General features: G+C 43.5%; 1 protein-coding gene across 1 annotated transcript; it reads left to right on the forward strand.

Annotated features, from left to right (window-relative positions):
• Positions 1-164: 164 nt before the first annotated feature.
• On the forward strand, positions 165-11,927 carry selenot2 (selenoprotein T, 2). Its single transcript, XM_082553247.1, has 6 exons — positions 165-411; positions 854-964; positions 1,035-1,161; positions 3,786-3,873; positions 11,173-11,302; positions 11,682-11,927. The coding sequence occupies exons 1-5, from the start codon at positions 209-211 to the stop codon at positions 11,292-11,294; spliced, it is 651 nt and encodes a 216-aa protein (XP_082409373.1). The 5' UTR covers positions 165-208; the 3' UTR covers positions 11,295-11,302; positions 11,682-11,927.
• The last annotated feature ends 1,375 nt before the right edge of the window (positions 11,928-13,302 follow it).

Raw genomic sequence — 13,302 nt, forward strand, 5'->3', positions numbered from 1 at the left:
GCTGATGTTTCAGATAAAAAAAATTCAGATTATCTAAACACGAACCAGCTTTATCGCTCCAATCAAAATATTTAAAGCCCGCTGAATATGTATCAAAAACCGTCATTTTTCCCGCTGGACGTTTCTTTTAATGTGAAAGAGCAGAGCGGAAGCGTGGCATCAGCGAATGTAGTTCTGCTTCCGATTCCTGTGTTTGACTACTGCAGTCATGGCGGAGTACAGCCAGACTGGCCTTCTGGTGGCCCTGTTCCTCTTCACGGCGCTCACCCTCCGGGACATTTATGTCGGAAGGTCGAGCTCGCAGAGTGGGCACCAACCACCCGACAACCCGGCCGTCTTCCCGGACACGGAACCGGGAAAGCCCGCTAAGGCGGCGATCTACAGCGGCCCCGTACTGCGGTTCCAGTACTGGTGAGTTAACGCAGAAGCTAACGGAGGCTAGCGGTGAGCATCCGTGAGAATGACCGAGGTGAAGAGAAACTAAAGACAGGGTGGGTGAAAATCTAAACACAAACCATCGACAATACGAGTTAAGTTAGCGTGATCTACGGCGCCAGCGCTAACTAGCGGTGAATACTTGTCGTTAACGAGCTTCGGGTAACCCAACTTTGCTCATTTGGTCGGTTGGAATTTGGAGACTACCCGGATTTTGTTGGCTGATCAAGTTCGAGTTGCTTCGCTTCTGACCATCTAATTGGACACCTTAAGGCAGGTGTTCTTGTCTTCAACGTCCGTCTTTCGGGAAAATAAAAAAAATACACCTGATAATTGATCGGCTAATGTTATTGTGTGTGACAGTGTGTGTGTGTAAGTGTGACAGATTATAATCACCTAACTGATGTGCTTCTTTCAGTATCTCCTGAGGTTACAGTAAAGTCTTCCAGGATTACTCTCAGGCCATCAGTGAGGTGTACCCGGACATCCGCATCCAAGGCGAGAACTACCCTCCCACTGGCTTCAGCAGGTGAGGTGCTCCGTCTGTAAACTCTGTCCCCAGCCTCTAGAGCTGTGTCTAACCTGCCTCCTCCCGTCAGGTGTGCGGCTCAGCTGATCTCGTATCTGAAGCTGCTCTCCATTTTGGTTATCGTCAGTGGTCAGAACCCCTTCTCGCTTCTCCACCTCCAGACGCCACCTGCCTGGACCTGGAGTCAGAACAACAAGGTACCAGCACTTAGCAGATAGCACATGTGCATAGCTCCGTGATTGGCTGTTTGTTAGTGGTTCTTGATTGGTGCTGCCTGAGCCGCTGTTCAATACTGATAATGTTTAATCACAAACTGATGACACATACAGGCAAACTCCACCCACACTGTTGTTTCAGGTGGGACTTACTAATGACAGTAAATCTACCATTCCATCAACACGCTCGTCCACTGTTTCCATGTCACGCTTTGCCTCTCCAAAATGTGAAATGTACACGCTTGCAGAAGTTGCAGTAATCTGTAGTACCAGCAGAAGGAGACGTTTTATTTCAAGCCAACATGAATATAATCACAGCAACGTGTTTATACAGACATTTACATGGAAATACATATTAGCATAGTATAATGGATTTTGCTGATTAAGGACCCTGGAATTAATGTTTTTTGCTCTCTACTGACTTGACTTTAAATACATTAGCTCCCCCTGCTGGTAATCCAATTTTTACATGGGTGTGTAAATGGATACAGTGGACTAGCGTGCCTATTACACATTTTGCCGTGACATCAGAGCTACTGGAACATGCCCACCTGCTGTGAAAAAAACATTACTGTAGTCCTTTGCTCTCCATTCATTCTTCAAACATCTGCAAGTATAACTTATCCAAAGAGCCAGATAGTCGCTGTGCTATCTGATGCACTAATCAGTGCTGGTTATGGATCCAACAGGTGAGCTCAAGTCTCTTAACTCTGAAGCTCTTTTTCCATTAGTGCCTGCTCAAATCAACTCTGCATGGTTCATCACCGTTTGCCGGGTTTTGCATCAGGTCACAGCACCTGGTACTTTTTTTTTTTTTTGTAACTGCTTTCCCAGGATTCCAATCGATCCGGGCAGGTACTAAAATGTGACATCGTCTGACTGCATGCCACTGATTGGCTGGTCAGTAGTATCGTTCGATGAGTCTGAGAGTGTGTCACTCACGAAAATCTAAACCACCATATATTTTTTTTAATTAGAATTAGAATTCAACTTTATTGTCATTGCACATGCACAGGTACAGGGCAACGAAATGCAGTTTGCATCCATCCAGAAGTGCTTTAGCCATGATATAGATATATTACAATATATATTAGCAATAATATAGATATGTAAGTATATTACAGAAATGGGTCTATTGTGGTATGTTATAATGTACACGGTGTGAAGTATGTTATGAATACTGTACAACTATAAGTATGTACAGGCTGTAGTGAGTACAAGCTATGTACAGGATATAAATATGAAATAAAAAAACTATACAGAAATCTGAGATATACAGCTATACAGAAATGGGAACTATGCAAGTTGTAAACAGTTGTAGGATTAAAAATTATCAAATGTACAGAATGATTATTTACACAGAGCTATACAGTAGTGCAGTTAAGATAAGTGAGGGTGTGGATAATTTCTACAGAGGCTATATAAAGTGCTAGTGGTTGTGAGTGGTGGTTCAGTCCATGTTATTATTGTGTGTTTGAGGGTACAGTTGTCCATTGTGGGTGTGTGTGTGTTCAGTCCTTGAGTTTAACGTGGGTCAGATGTCAGGAGTCTGACAGCTGTGGGGAAGAAGCTGTTCCGGTACCTGGTGGTCTTAGTCCGGAGGCTCCTGTAGCGCCTCCCAGAGGGCAGGAGGGTGAAGAGTCCATGTGAACGGTGACTGGGGTCTTTGATGATTTTCCCAGCCCTTTTCAGACACCGCTTCCTGTAGATGTCCTTTATGGCAGGAAGTGGTGCTCCGGCGATGCGCTGGGCAGTTTTCACGACCCTCTGCAACGCCTTCTGGTCCGAGGCAGAGCAGTTCCCGTACCAGACTGTTATACAGTTGGTCAGGATGCTCTCGATGGTGCAGCGATAGAAGTTCACCAGGATGTCTGAGGACAGGTGGTTCTTCCTCAGAGTCCTCAAGAAGAAGAGGCGCTGGTGAGCCTTCTTGACCAGCTTGGAGCAGTTGGTCGTCCAGGTGAGATCCTCGGAGATGTGGACTCCCAGGAACTTGAAGCTGCTCACACGCTCCACAGCCGTCCCCTTAATGTGGATGTGGGTCAGCATTCCTCCTGTAGACCACGATGAGCTCCTTGGTCTTCTCGGTGTTAAGCAGCAGGTTGTTTCTGTCGCACCACTCAGCCAGACGATCCACCTCCTCCCTGTAGGCGGCCTCATCCTTGTCACTGATGAGGCCAATCACCGTGGTGTCATCTGCAAACTTAATGATGGTGTTGGAACCATCAGCCGGTCTGCAGTCGTGGGTGAAGAGGGAGTAGACGAAAGGGCTCATCACACAGCCTTGTGGTACACCGGTGTTCATTGTGATTGTAGATGAGCTCCGAGTCGTGGCAAGTTGATCCCAGTAGGTAGTAATGGAAAAGGAGCTTGACAGGCCAAATCTCACCAATCCCTGTTTCTCCAGGCTGTCAGTGTAGCTCATTTAAACTGAGGAATGATTTAAATGACCTTGGAAAAACACTCATGAATAGACTGATGACTGAGGTTATGGTGTGATCAGAGCGCTAGCTTGTAGAATCGTCCGCCTATCCTGCTGCTGTTACCACGGTAATGGGTGCTGTTTACTGATTACCATGGTAACGGACACTGTGCTTCTGTTGCAGATCTTCTCCTGCCTCATGGCCTTCTTCCTCTGTAACATGATGGAGACTCACTTCCTGTCCACTGGAGCCTTTGAGGTCACACTAAATGGTGAGTTCTGATTGGACCAGACCTTTGTGTTAACATCATGCTTGTGACACAGTTTCAGTACTACAACTCAAATTACTGTAGTAGTTCACGCTTGTTTGTTTATTTGTTTATTTATAAGGAACCCCATTAGCTTCCACAACAGTGGTTGCTAGTCTTCCTGGACGCTTGTCTGCACTAAAGTCAAAGTATTCAGAGTAATAAACTGTCAGTCATCAGAAACAGAACAGCACTTCTTACTATAACCAATTACATCACTGCTGACCTCACATCCTGCTGTAATGCTGCCTGATCTGTACCAGAAACCCAGTTTGTTGTTTACTTATATGAAAGTGCTCATACTTCCTGTCACTCTGACAGCAAGCTCTGCGTACATGTCTTAGACATGATCTCTCACTCTTTTCTTTGTGTGAGTTATTAAAGAGAACATGTATGTATTCAGTCTAATTTCTATCCTGGAGCTCTGCTCAAACAAACTGTATGTGAAGCTTGATTTAAAAACAAAAAACATTCACAGATAGGGCTGTTCAATATAACGATATATATCGGATGCACACTTAGCACTTAGTTCCTCCTACGCCGAGCGGCGCATCGGGCAGCTAGTGATCTCCATCGATGTCGGTCAGCAGCGACTGCTTCAGCTTCGTCCCAGGCAATGTCGACAGTTCTCAGATCGTCCATAAATGTTCGATGACGATATAAAAACATCTATCGTTTCCTATCACGCTATCATTTGTTTCGTGGTGTCGCAAAATAAACTGTTTACAGCAATATTTTTTCATTATTTCTATGGTCACTGTAGTGACTATATTAATTTCTTAAAGCTCTCTCTTTCTCTTATATTTAATATAACCACACTATGGACGGACAAGCGCCTGTTTTTTACGTGCTGTCGTTAGCAACAATGACGGTAAAACCATCGCGTGGCTCCGCTGTATGCAGAGTGTTTACGGATGAGAAGCAAAAAGAGCCGTCAGGTGCTAAAAAATAAACTTCAGACTCAAACGTTAGAACAAGCTTTTCCCCGCAACATGCCGTGTAATAAACACTCACAAAGAGAAGGGCGGCCTTTACAATCTATGTCTAAAAATGTATAGTTTCATGCATGAGTTAAAACACTGGATTCCAGGTAAAGGACACCCAGCTCGAAACACTTCACGCAAGTCGAGCTGCCCAAGAATCACAGAATTTACAGAAAATGTTAAATTTTTTATATCGTGGTCGGGACGATAAATGTCTTATATCGGAATATGAGATTTTGGTCATATCGCACAGCCCTACAGAGTGATGTCATTTGTTTCATTGGTTGCTGCTGCTAACAGACCTAAATTAGTTTAGGTTAGCTAACGAGTGACAGAAGTGATAAGTGATAACTGAGCGGAAACCATTAGGGCTAAAAGCAAAAATGAGGCTAAGTGTTCCAGATGCTGCACCACCTTCTACTGAGGTACTTCCAGAGCATCCTAAGCAGCTGCATCACTGTCTGGTGTGGTAACTGCACCATATCGGATCTTAACACCCTACAGCGGATAGTGGGAACAGCTGAGAAGATCATTGGAGCCTCTCTTTCCTCCATCGCGGACACTTTTTGCATCCACAAAGCCACAAGAATTGTAGAGGACCCCATACACCTAATTACACAGCAGTTTGCCAACAGTAGTTATAAACCAACACAGGGAAATAAGGTTTCCTGAAAGTATATCATTTGTTCCTTGGAGGCTTCTGTTTTTGGTCCGTCATACACATCAATCTACACTGGTCAAAAAAATAAAGGGAACACAACTAAACAACACAATGTAACTCCAAGACCAATCACACTTCTGTGAAATCAAACTGTCCACATAGGAACCAACACTGATTGACAATCAGTGTCACATGCTGTTGTGCAAATGAAGTGGACAACAAGTTATAGGCAATTAGCAAGACATCCCCAATAAAGGAGCAGTTCTGCAGGGGGTGACCACAGACCACCTATGCTTTCTGGCTGACATTTTGGTCACTTTTGAATGCTGGCAGTATTTTCACTCTAGTGGTAGTATGAGACGGAGTCTACAACCCGCACAAGTGGCTCAGGTAGTGCAGCTCATCCAGGATGGCACATCAATGCGAGCTGTGGCAAGAAGGCTTGCTGTGTCTGTCAGCGTACTGTCCAGGGCAAGGAGGCACTACCAGGAGTCAGGCCAGTACATCAGGAGACATGGAGTAGGCCGTAGGAGGGCAACAACACAGCAGCAGGACTGCTACCTCCACCTCTGTGCAAGGAGGAACAGGAGGAGCACTGCCAGAGTCGTGCAAAGTGACCTCCAGCAGGCCACAAATGTGCATGTGTCTGCTCAAACGGTCAGAAACAGACTCCATGAGGGCCTGACATCCACAGGCGGGGGTTGTGCTTGCAGCCCAACACCGTGCAGGACGCTTGGGTTTTGTCAGATATCACCAAGGTGCCCTGTGCTCTTCACAGATGAAGGCAGGTTCACACTGAGCACATGTGGCAGACATGACAGTCTCGAGATGCCGTGGAGAACGTTCTGCCTGCAACATCCTCAAGTATAACCGGTTTGGCAGTGGGTCAGTAATGGTGTGGGGGTGCATTTCTTTGGGGGGCTGCACATCCCTCCATGTGCTCACCAGAGGTAGCCTGACTGCCATTAGGAATGAGATGAGATCCGTAGAGCCCTTGTGAGCCTATCGTCTCACAAGGGCTCCTCCTAATGCAAGACAATGCTAGACCTCATGTGGCTGGAGTGTGTCAGCAGTTCCTGCAAGACTAAGGCATTGATGCTGTGGACTGGCCCCCCTGTTCCACAGACCTGAATCCAACTGAGCACATCTGGGACATCATGTCTTGCTCCATCCAGGAGTTGGCAGATGCTTCAGTCCAGGTGTGGGAGGAGATGGCTCAGGAGACAATTGGCCACCTCATCAGGAGTATGCCCAGGCATTGTTGGAAGGTCATACAGGCACGTGGAGGCCACACACACTACTGAGCCTCATTTTGACGTGTTTTAAGGACCTTACATAAAAGTTGCTTCAGCCTGTAGTGTGTTTTTACACTTTTAATTTTGAGTGTGACTCCAAATAGGGCTGCTCAATTAATCGAATTTTAATCACGATTACAATCTGGGCTTTCAACGATCATTAAAAATGACTGAGCCGATTATTAGCCCCTCCCTCATTTATCCGCGACACCTTAAAGGCCGGTCCGTGAAAATATTGTCGGGCATAAACCGGTCCGTGGCGCAAAAAAGGTTGGAGACCGCTGATTAAGAGGACCCGAGGGAAGCTCGGAAAGCTAAGCAGAAGTTATTTGGAGAGTGACTGCCGTTGGTTGAAAAGAGAGTTTTAAAAAAAAAAACTTCAGTGGTGTTGCACACTATTTTATATTATTTTTTTAAAGTCATTGTTAACCCTTTAAAGCCGGTCAGAGCAGCACGCTCCGTTTTGCGTAACTATTTTTAAATCCCTGTAGAACCTGAACCGTGTAAGCTAGCGCAATAATTTGTTTTGCATATGAAACCGGAGGAGTTGTACTTACATCTTATGCCATCAGCTTTTCCTCGGTCACGGTTTCGTTCCACATATAGCTTTGCAAAAATTGCATAAAAAGCGCTTGCAGGAACAAAAACATAATATTCCAGAAACACGCTTTGCCGTTCCAATCAGCTGTTCGTAACACTTCCCACAGTGAAATGATGCACCTGCTGTTTTCTTTGCAAATTTGCATCATAGGATTGTTTTTTGTTTTTCCTGCAGTATATAAAAATTGCTGTATCTCCAAAATAAAACTATGAAGACACTCAAAATAAATTTCCTGTGGTGGGAAACTATTTTTTGCAACTTTATTGTATTTAAAGTTTTGAGGGATAAGCCTCTTAAATTTCTCCAAGTAGAAATATATGTAAACAAAACAAAAGCAATTTTCAATTTTTTTTTGTAGTTTATTGCACTTTTTTGCAATTTATATAATTACTATGGACTTAATGCATACATATTATTAAAATATGGGCTATAACAGTTGTATTGATGTATAGCAACTTGAAATGCTCCCACAAATGGCACTACAGCATGTAAAAAATAATAATATAAGCTCTGGTGGACTTGGTTCTATAGTAGGTCTTAAAGGGTTAAATAAATATCGTCAAATAATCGTGATCTCAATTTCAGTGAAAATAATCGTGATTATCATTTTTGCCATAATCGAGCAGCCCTAACTCCAAATCCAGACCTCCATGGGTTGCTATATGTGATTCCCATTGATAATTTTTGTGACTTTTTTTTTTTTTTTGTCAGCATATTCAACTATGTAAAGAACAAAGTATTAAGAGTATTTCATTCATTCAGATATGGGATGTTTATTTTTGTGTTCCCTTTATTTATTTTTTTGAGCAGTGTATTTTTCCGAAACACACTTGCACTAGGTGATGCTACACAAACACTAAAAACTATGAACACTTATTTGTTAAATCAGCTTTACAAATGGAGTTAAATCTGTGACCATTTCTTAGAGCAGGGCTCCATGGTGTGATTTTTCTGAAATCACGCAGAGTTTCATGGTTTTTCTAAAAAACAAAAAAAAACCCTCTTATAATCAGAGATGGGCAATAATGCGTTACTTGTAACAGTAAATTGCAGAAAAAGTAGAATTGGGCTGAAAGATCTATCGCTTTATCACCTATTCAGGTTGTAAATTGTGTTTTTAAAAAAGTAACTAAGTAATTACTTTTGAAAATAAGTAATCAGTAAAGTAACAGGATTACTTTTTGGGGGAAGTAATTAGTTACTGATTACTTTTTTCAAGTAACTTGACCAAAACTGCTTATAATATCTATAAAATGCACTACCTGTCAAACGTTTTCGAACACCACAACTAGCCTCATACCAGAGGGTGCTGCATGGAGCTGCAGAGTGCTGTGTGTTCTGGTTCAGGGAGCCTCTCACTCTGTACAAGTCACCGACCCTGGATCCAGCAAACAGCCCCAGACCATCACACTTCCTCCTCCATGTTGATGCCACACACTGTGGAACCATCCTTTCACCTACTCCACGGCGCACAAAGATCCTGAGTGATGAAACGAAGAGTCCAAATGTTGATCCATCAGTCAATGATACCTTCTTCCAGTCTTCAGTAGTGCAATGTCGGTGTTTCATGGCCCAGACAAGCCTCTTTGTCTTATTCTGACGTCTGGCTTTCTTGCTGCAGCTCGTCCTGTCAAACCTGCAGCTCAAAGCCTTCTCTTTACACCTGAAACTGAGACTTTCTCACTACGACCACTATTAAGCTGCTTGAAGCTGTTGTCCTGTGAGTCGCCTATATCACAGCTGTTAACTCTCAGGAACGTGTCCTCTGATTCAGTCGTGTCTTTGGGTCTGCAGACCTCTTCCTGTCACAGTTTGTTTCTGAGCCTTTCGATGCTAAAGGAAACTGGACTCACTGACACTTTGACTTTCTTTGCAGTTTCTCTGTCGGACAGATCGACATTTATGTGTTATGATGGTCTGTGTCTCTTCCACTGTTATTCTCACCATGTTTGTATCAACACACTACAGTACAGTACTGTTCAGCTGATGCCCATGAGGGTATGGTACCACAATGTGCTCCAACACTGCTTCATGCAGACAGAGGGGGACGGAATCCAGACAAGTTGGAACACCTGTAGGAATTAGTAGCACCAACTTTCAAGGCTGATCAACCTCCAATACTGCAGAACAGCTTTGAATTGTTAACTCATGTTGTGTTCCCTGAAAAAGGCCTTTCTGTATAATTCTGACGTATACATTACATTTCAGTTTTGGGTAACCTTACCTTTTTTTTTTAACCTTTGGCAGTTTACCACTTTTGTACCATTTCAACCTATTCACTGGACTTGAAACACATGAATTGTGATAAATAACTGGAAGAACTGGGGTGTGTTTACTATATATAGTAAACCAAGATATTTTCACACTGTAAGCAGTAATTAAACATCAAGTTGTAGTTTGTACAGTAAATATAATAAAACAGCAAACAACTTTTATATTTATGTAAAGGACTTTTATTGTGAAAGGAGAGATCTGTTCCTGTGTGGAATCTTAATCTGCTTAAGAAGGTTCATGATTGAGCTGGAAGTATCAGCTCAGAGAGTGATGAAGGCCTGTAAACCAGAATAATCGAGTGTGCGATCGGGTTTTACAGTGTCTGTCCGAAAGCGGTGAGGCAGCTCAGACCGATACGAGGAGGCACATTGCGTGTTGTCCAATATAGTTTTATTCCACTTTAAATCTGAAAAACAATGTTACAAAGCCTGGAGGTAAATATGATGTAGGACACTCTATGCCCCCCTTTAGACTCAGCCCTGTAGGGATCACTGGAGAGTGGGCTGGCTGCCGTCAGCCTTCAGCGAGCTCTATAAATTAAACATTATATCAGACTCAGTTAACAATTCATCTGCAAATTTTGATGTAGCCTTACTTCTGCAGCTTTACTGCAGATTTTTCTGTAAACTAAACGGCGATGGGTGGAGCAGCTACAAAGTTTGCTTTTCTCCGTTGGTCAGCTGTTTCCAGGTTTTAATGGTGACTTCAGGAACAGCGCTGCTGTTTCGGAGGCTGTGCTTTCTTTCTTCCCACCTAAGCTCACTGTGTCGGTAACGCCTCTGCCTCTTTGCTCTTCACGTTGTATAAACAGACTCCGCCTCCACATTAAACTGTGCCAGCGTCATCATCGGTGCTGCTGTTATCAGTGTTTTAGGTTTAACACAGTTTATTATTCACACACTTCTGTTGTAGTCTGTAGTCAAAGTTTATTGGTCACATATCATGCACTGTGTGACATACGGCGAAATGCTTATCGCTGTGCAATTCCCGCCCATTAAAAATATTTGAATAAACTCAAGAATCAAAATGATGAAGGTGTGCAGATTAATGTATTTATTTTGTTATTAATTGTGTGTACAATGACGTGATATGAGAGAAACCAGATCAGAAGTACGTTGTTGTTATTAAAGTGCCGTCCGTTAAATGAAGAATCGAGGATTTTTTTTTTTAAATGATAAAGTTATAATCTGAGTTACTCAATGAATCGTGCCGCCCGCCTCTTTAAAACTGTGGATGACGACGAGTTCAGAACACAAGGGGAAGTAAGAGGTGCGGCCTGCCTCTGGATGTTGTAGTTTCACCATACGAGTCTGAGTTACCTTCTCCTAAACAGGAGGTGAGAGGTCATTTTTGAACTGTACAAACACACCCAGGTTTCCTTGTGGAGATCAGGTAGGGACATTCCTCTGACCTCATTTCCTGGTGTAATGCTTTCTGTCGTCCCCTCAGATGTGCCCCTGTGGTCGAAGCTTCAGTCTGGTTACGTCCCGAACATCCAGGAAATGTTTCAGATCCTCGACAACCACATAAAGATGAACCAGGTGGATCACATGACCTTCACCTCCACTTAGAGCTACAGGTGAATGCACATCAAGTTAACTGCACACAGTGACGAGACTCACAGGAAGTTTGTGTGAACTCGGCAGGTGCGATCAGAGTATCAGCTTCACCTATCTGTTAGATTTTCCTTGTACTAATGCACGGAGAAACGCCTGACAGGTACAGACTCACCTGTGACTCCAAAGACTGAATTTAGTCAATTTAAGAGGAACAAAAATTCAGTCCAGTCAGTCCAGAGACGGGTGTGACACCGAGACAGGTGAGGCAGAGGCGGGGCCAGAGTTTGATTTACAGACAGAAACATTTCTTTAAGTACTTCAGGGAGTATGTTTTGTGAGATGGTCTCAGCTGTGCTGTATTCAGGTGTCTCTCTCTCTTATTACCTGTTCTGTGTCCAGGTGCTCCGGCTTGCTAGGCGTTCTCCTGATGGCGTTCATGAAGGCCAGGCCTTAAAACAGATTCTGAAGGGCCCGGCTGGATGTTCCTCGCCATGAACTGAGCACTCCCTCTGCACCGGCTCACCTTCAGCACTACAATACCAGAAAGCACTGCTGGCAGCCTTGTGCTAATTAGTGTGTAGACAGGAAGTAGATGGCTGTTTATGTGAAGCTTTTATTGTGAAAATAATAAAATGTTCAGGTCTGTTTCCTGCCTGTTTGTGGTTTTGCAGGTAAATGCACATGTCCATGCAGATCGAGCCTTTTATTCACAGCATGTTTACAGTGTGGCTCATTTATGACCAGAGAAGCAGCCATGACATTCCAGAATTCATAGCAACGCACTTTCACTCCAGGAAAAGAAACCTTGAAGATGGCTGACAAACTCAAGTAATAGATAGGTATGACTGACACAACTGATTCCTGTCAGGAGCTCGTCAGAGGCTTGCTGTGATCAGGCAGGATTCACATGGCTTCATTTTTACTTCAGTCACAGAAAGTCTGGGAGGGGGTAGGAACTCCAGGCCTTGAGGGGCTGCAGGTTTTAGATCTTGGTGCACCCGAATCAAATGATTACTTCATTAACAGGCCTCTGGAGAACTTAAAGACATGTTGAGGAGGTCATTTAGTCATTTAAATCAGCGGACATGTCTAAAACCTGCAGGACGTTGAGGCCTGGAGTTCCCCACCCCTGCTCTAGATTGTGTCTGCAGCAGGAACGTAGCAGAATGATTTTGGGCTTTTTTCATTATGTCTAATGAGGACAGTTTCACCTGTTCTCATTTATGTGACCTGCTGGAACATGCCAACATCAGTGAGGTGAAGTGAGTTTAGTTTGTGGATGGGATTATGATCCGTCTCATGGACGCTGTTTCCATCACAGTGTTACTGAGTCCACAGAGCAACAAACTCCACAAATGCTCCTTTTTTTGTCACCTGTTTTATCAGATGACATTAAAAGTGGTGAAATGAGGCAATTTCTGCACTGAATCCAAAGAGGCCACAAAGGTGGAGCGGGCATGTGGTGATGATGTGAGCTGATCATCATTTCCTGTTTGGAGACATGAATCATCTGAAATGTGAAGGTTCATCTCCAGGCTCTTTGTGAAGGGTCTGGATTTTCCTACATCTGAGTTTCAATGGTTCAGGTAGACTGAGCGGGTCGGGCTTAACACAGTCGAAAGGTTCCATGTGTCTCTGAGTTTTAGTATCCTCATCAGTAACTACAAACAAAATAAATACAGTCATGTTTATTAAAATAAAACAAGTTCAATGTCCCAGGTCAGGTTCTCCTTTCAGGTGTTACTAATCCAATCCAATGTAACTTTGACATGAATATAGTTTGATTTCAGCGACTGACTGAGTTATTTAAACAGTTTCATTTGAATGTCCTGTGTTTTTATAGCCTTTTTCCCTGCAGTAACCACACAGTAACTGTACTTTTACTGCAGTACTTTGAAGTACATGTCAGGTAGTTCAGTCTGAGTACATAAAATAAACTAAACAAAACCATAAAGATATATATATTTTTTAAAAAGGCCTTCCCTTCAATCAGTGGACGCTGCGATGCACGCGGTGAGGC

The sequence above is a fragment of the Aulonocara stuartgranti genome (genome assembly GCF_965226115.1).
Source record: "Aulonocara stuartgranti genome assembly, chromosome: 2".
Lineage (NCBI taxonomy): Eukaryota > Metazoa > Chordata > Actinopteri > Cichliformes > Cichlidae > Aulonocara > Aulonocara stuartgranti.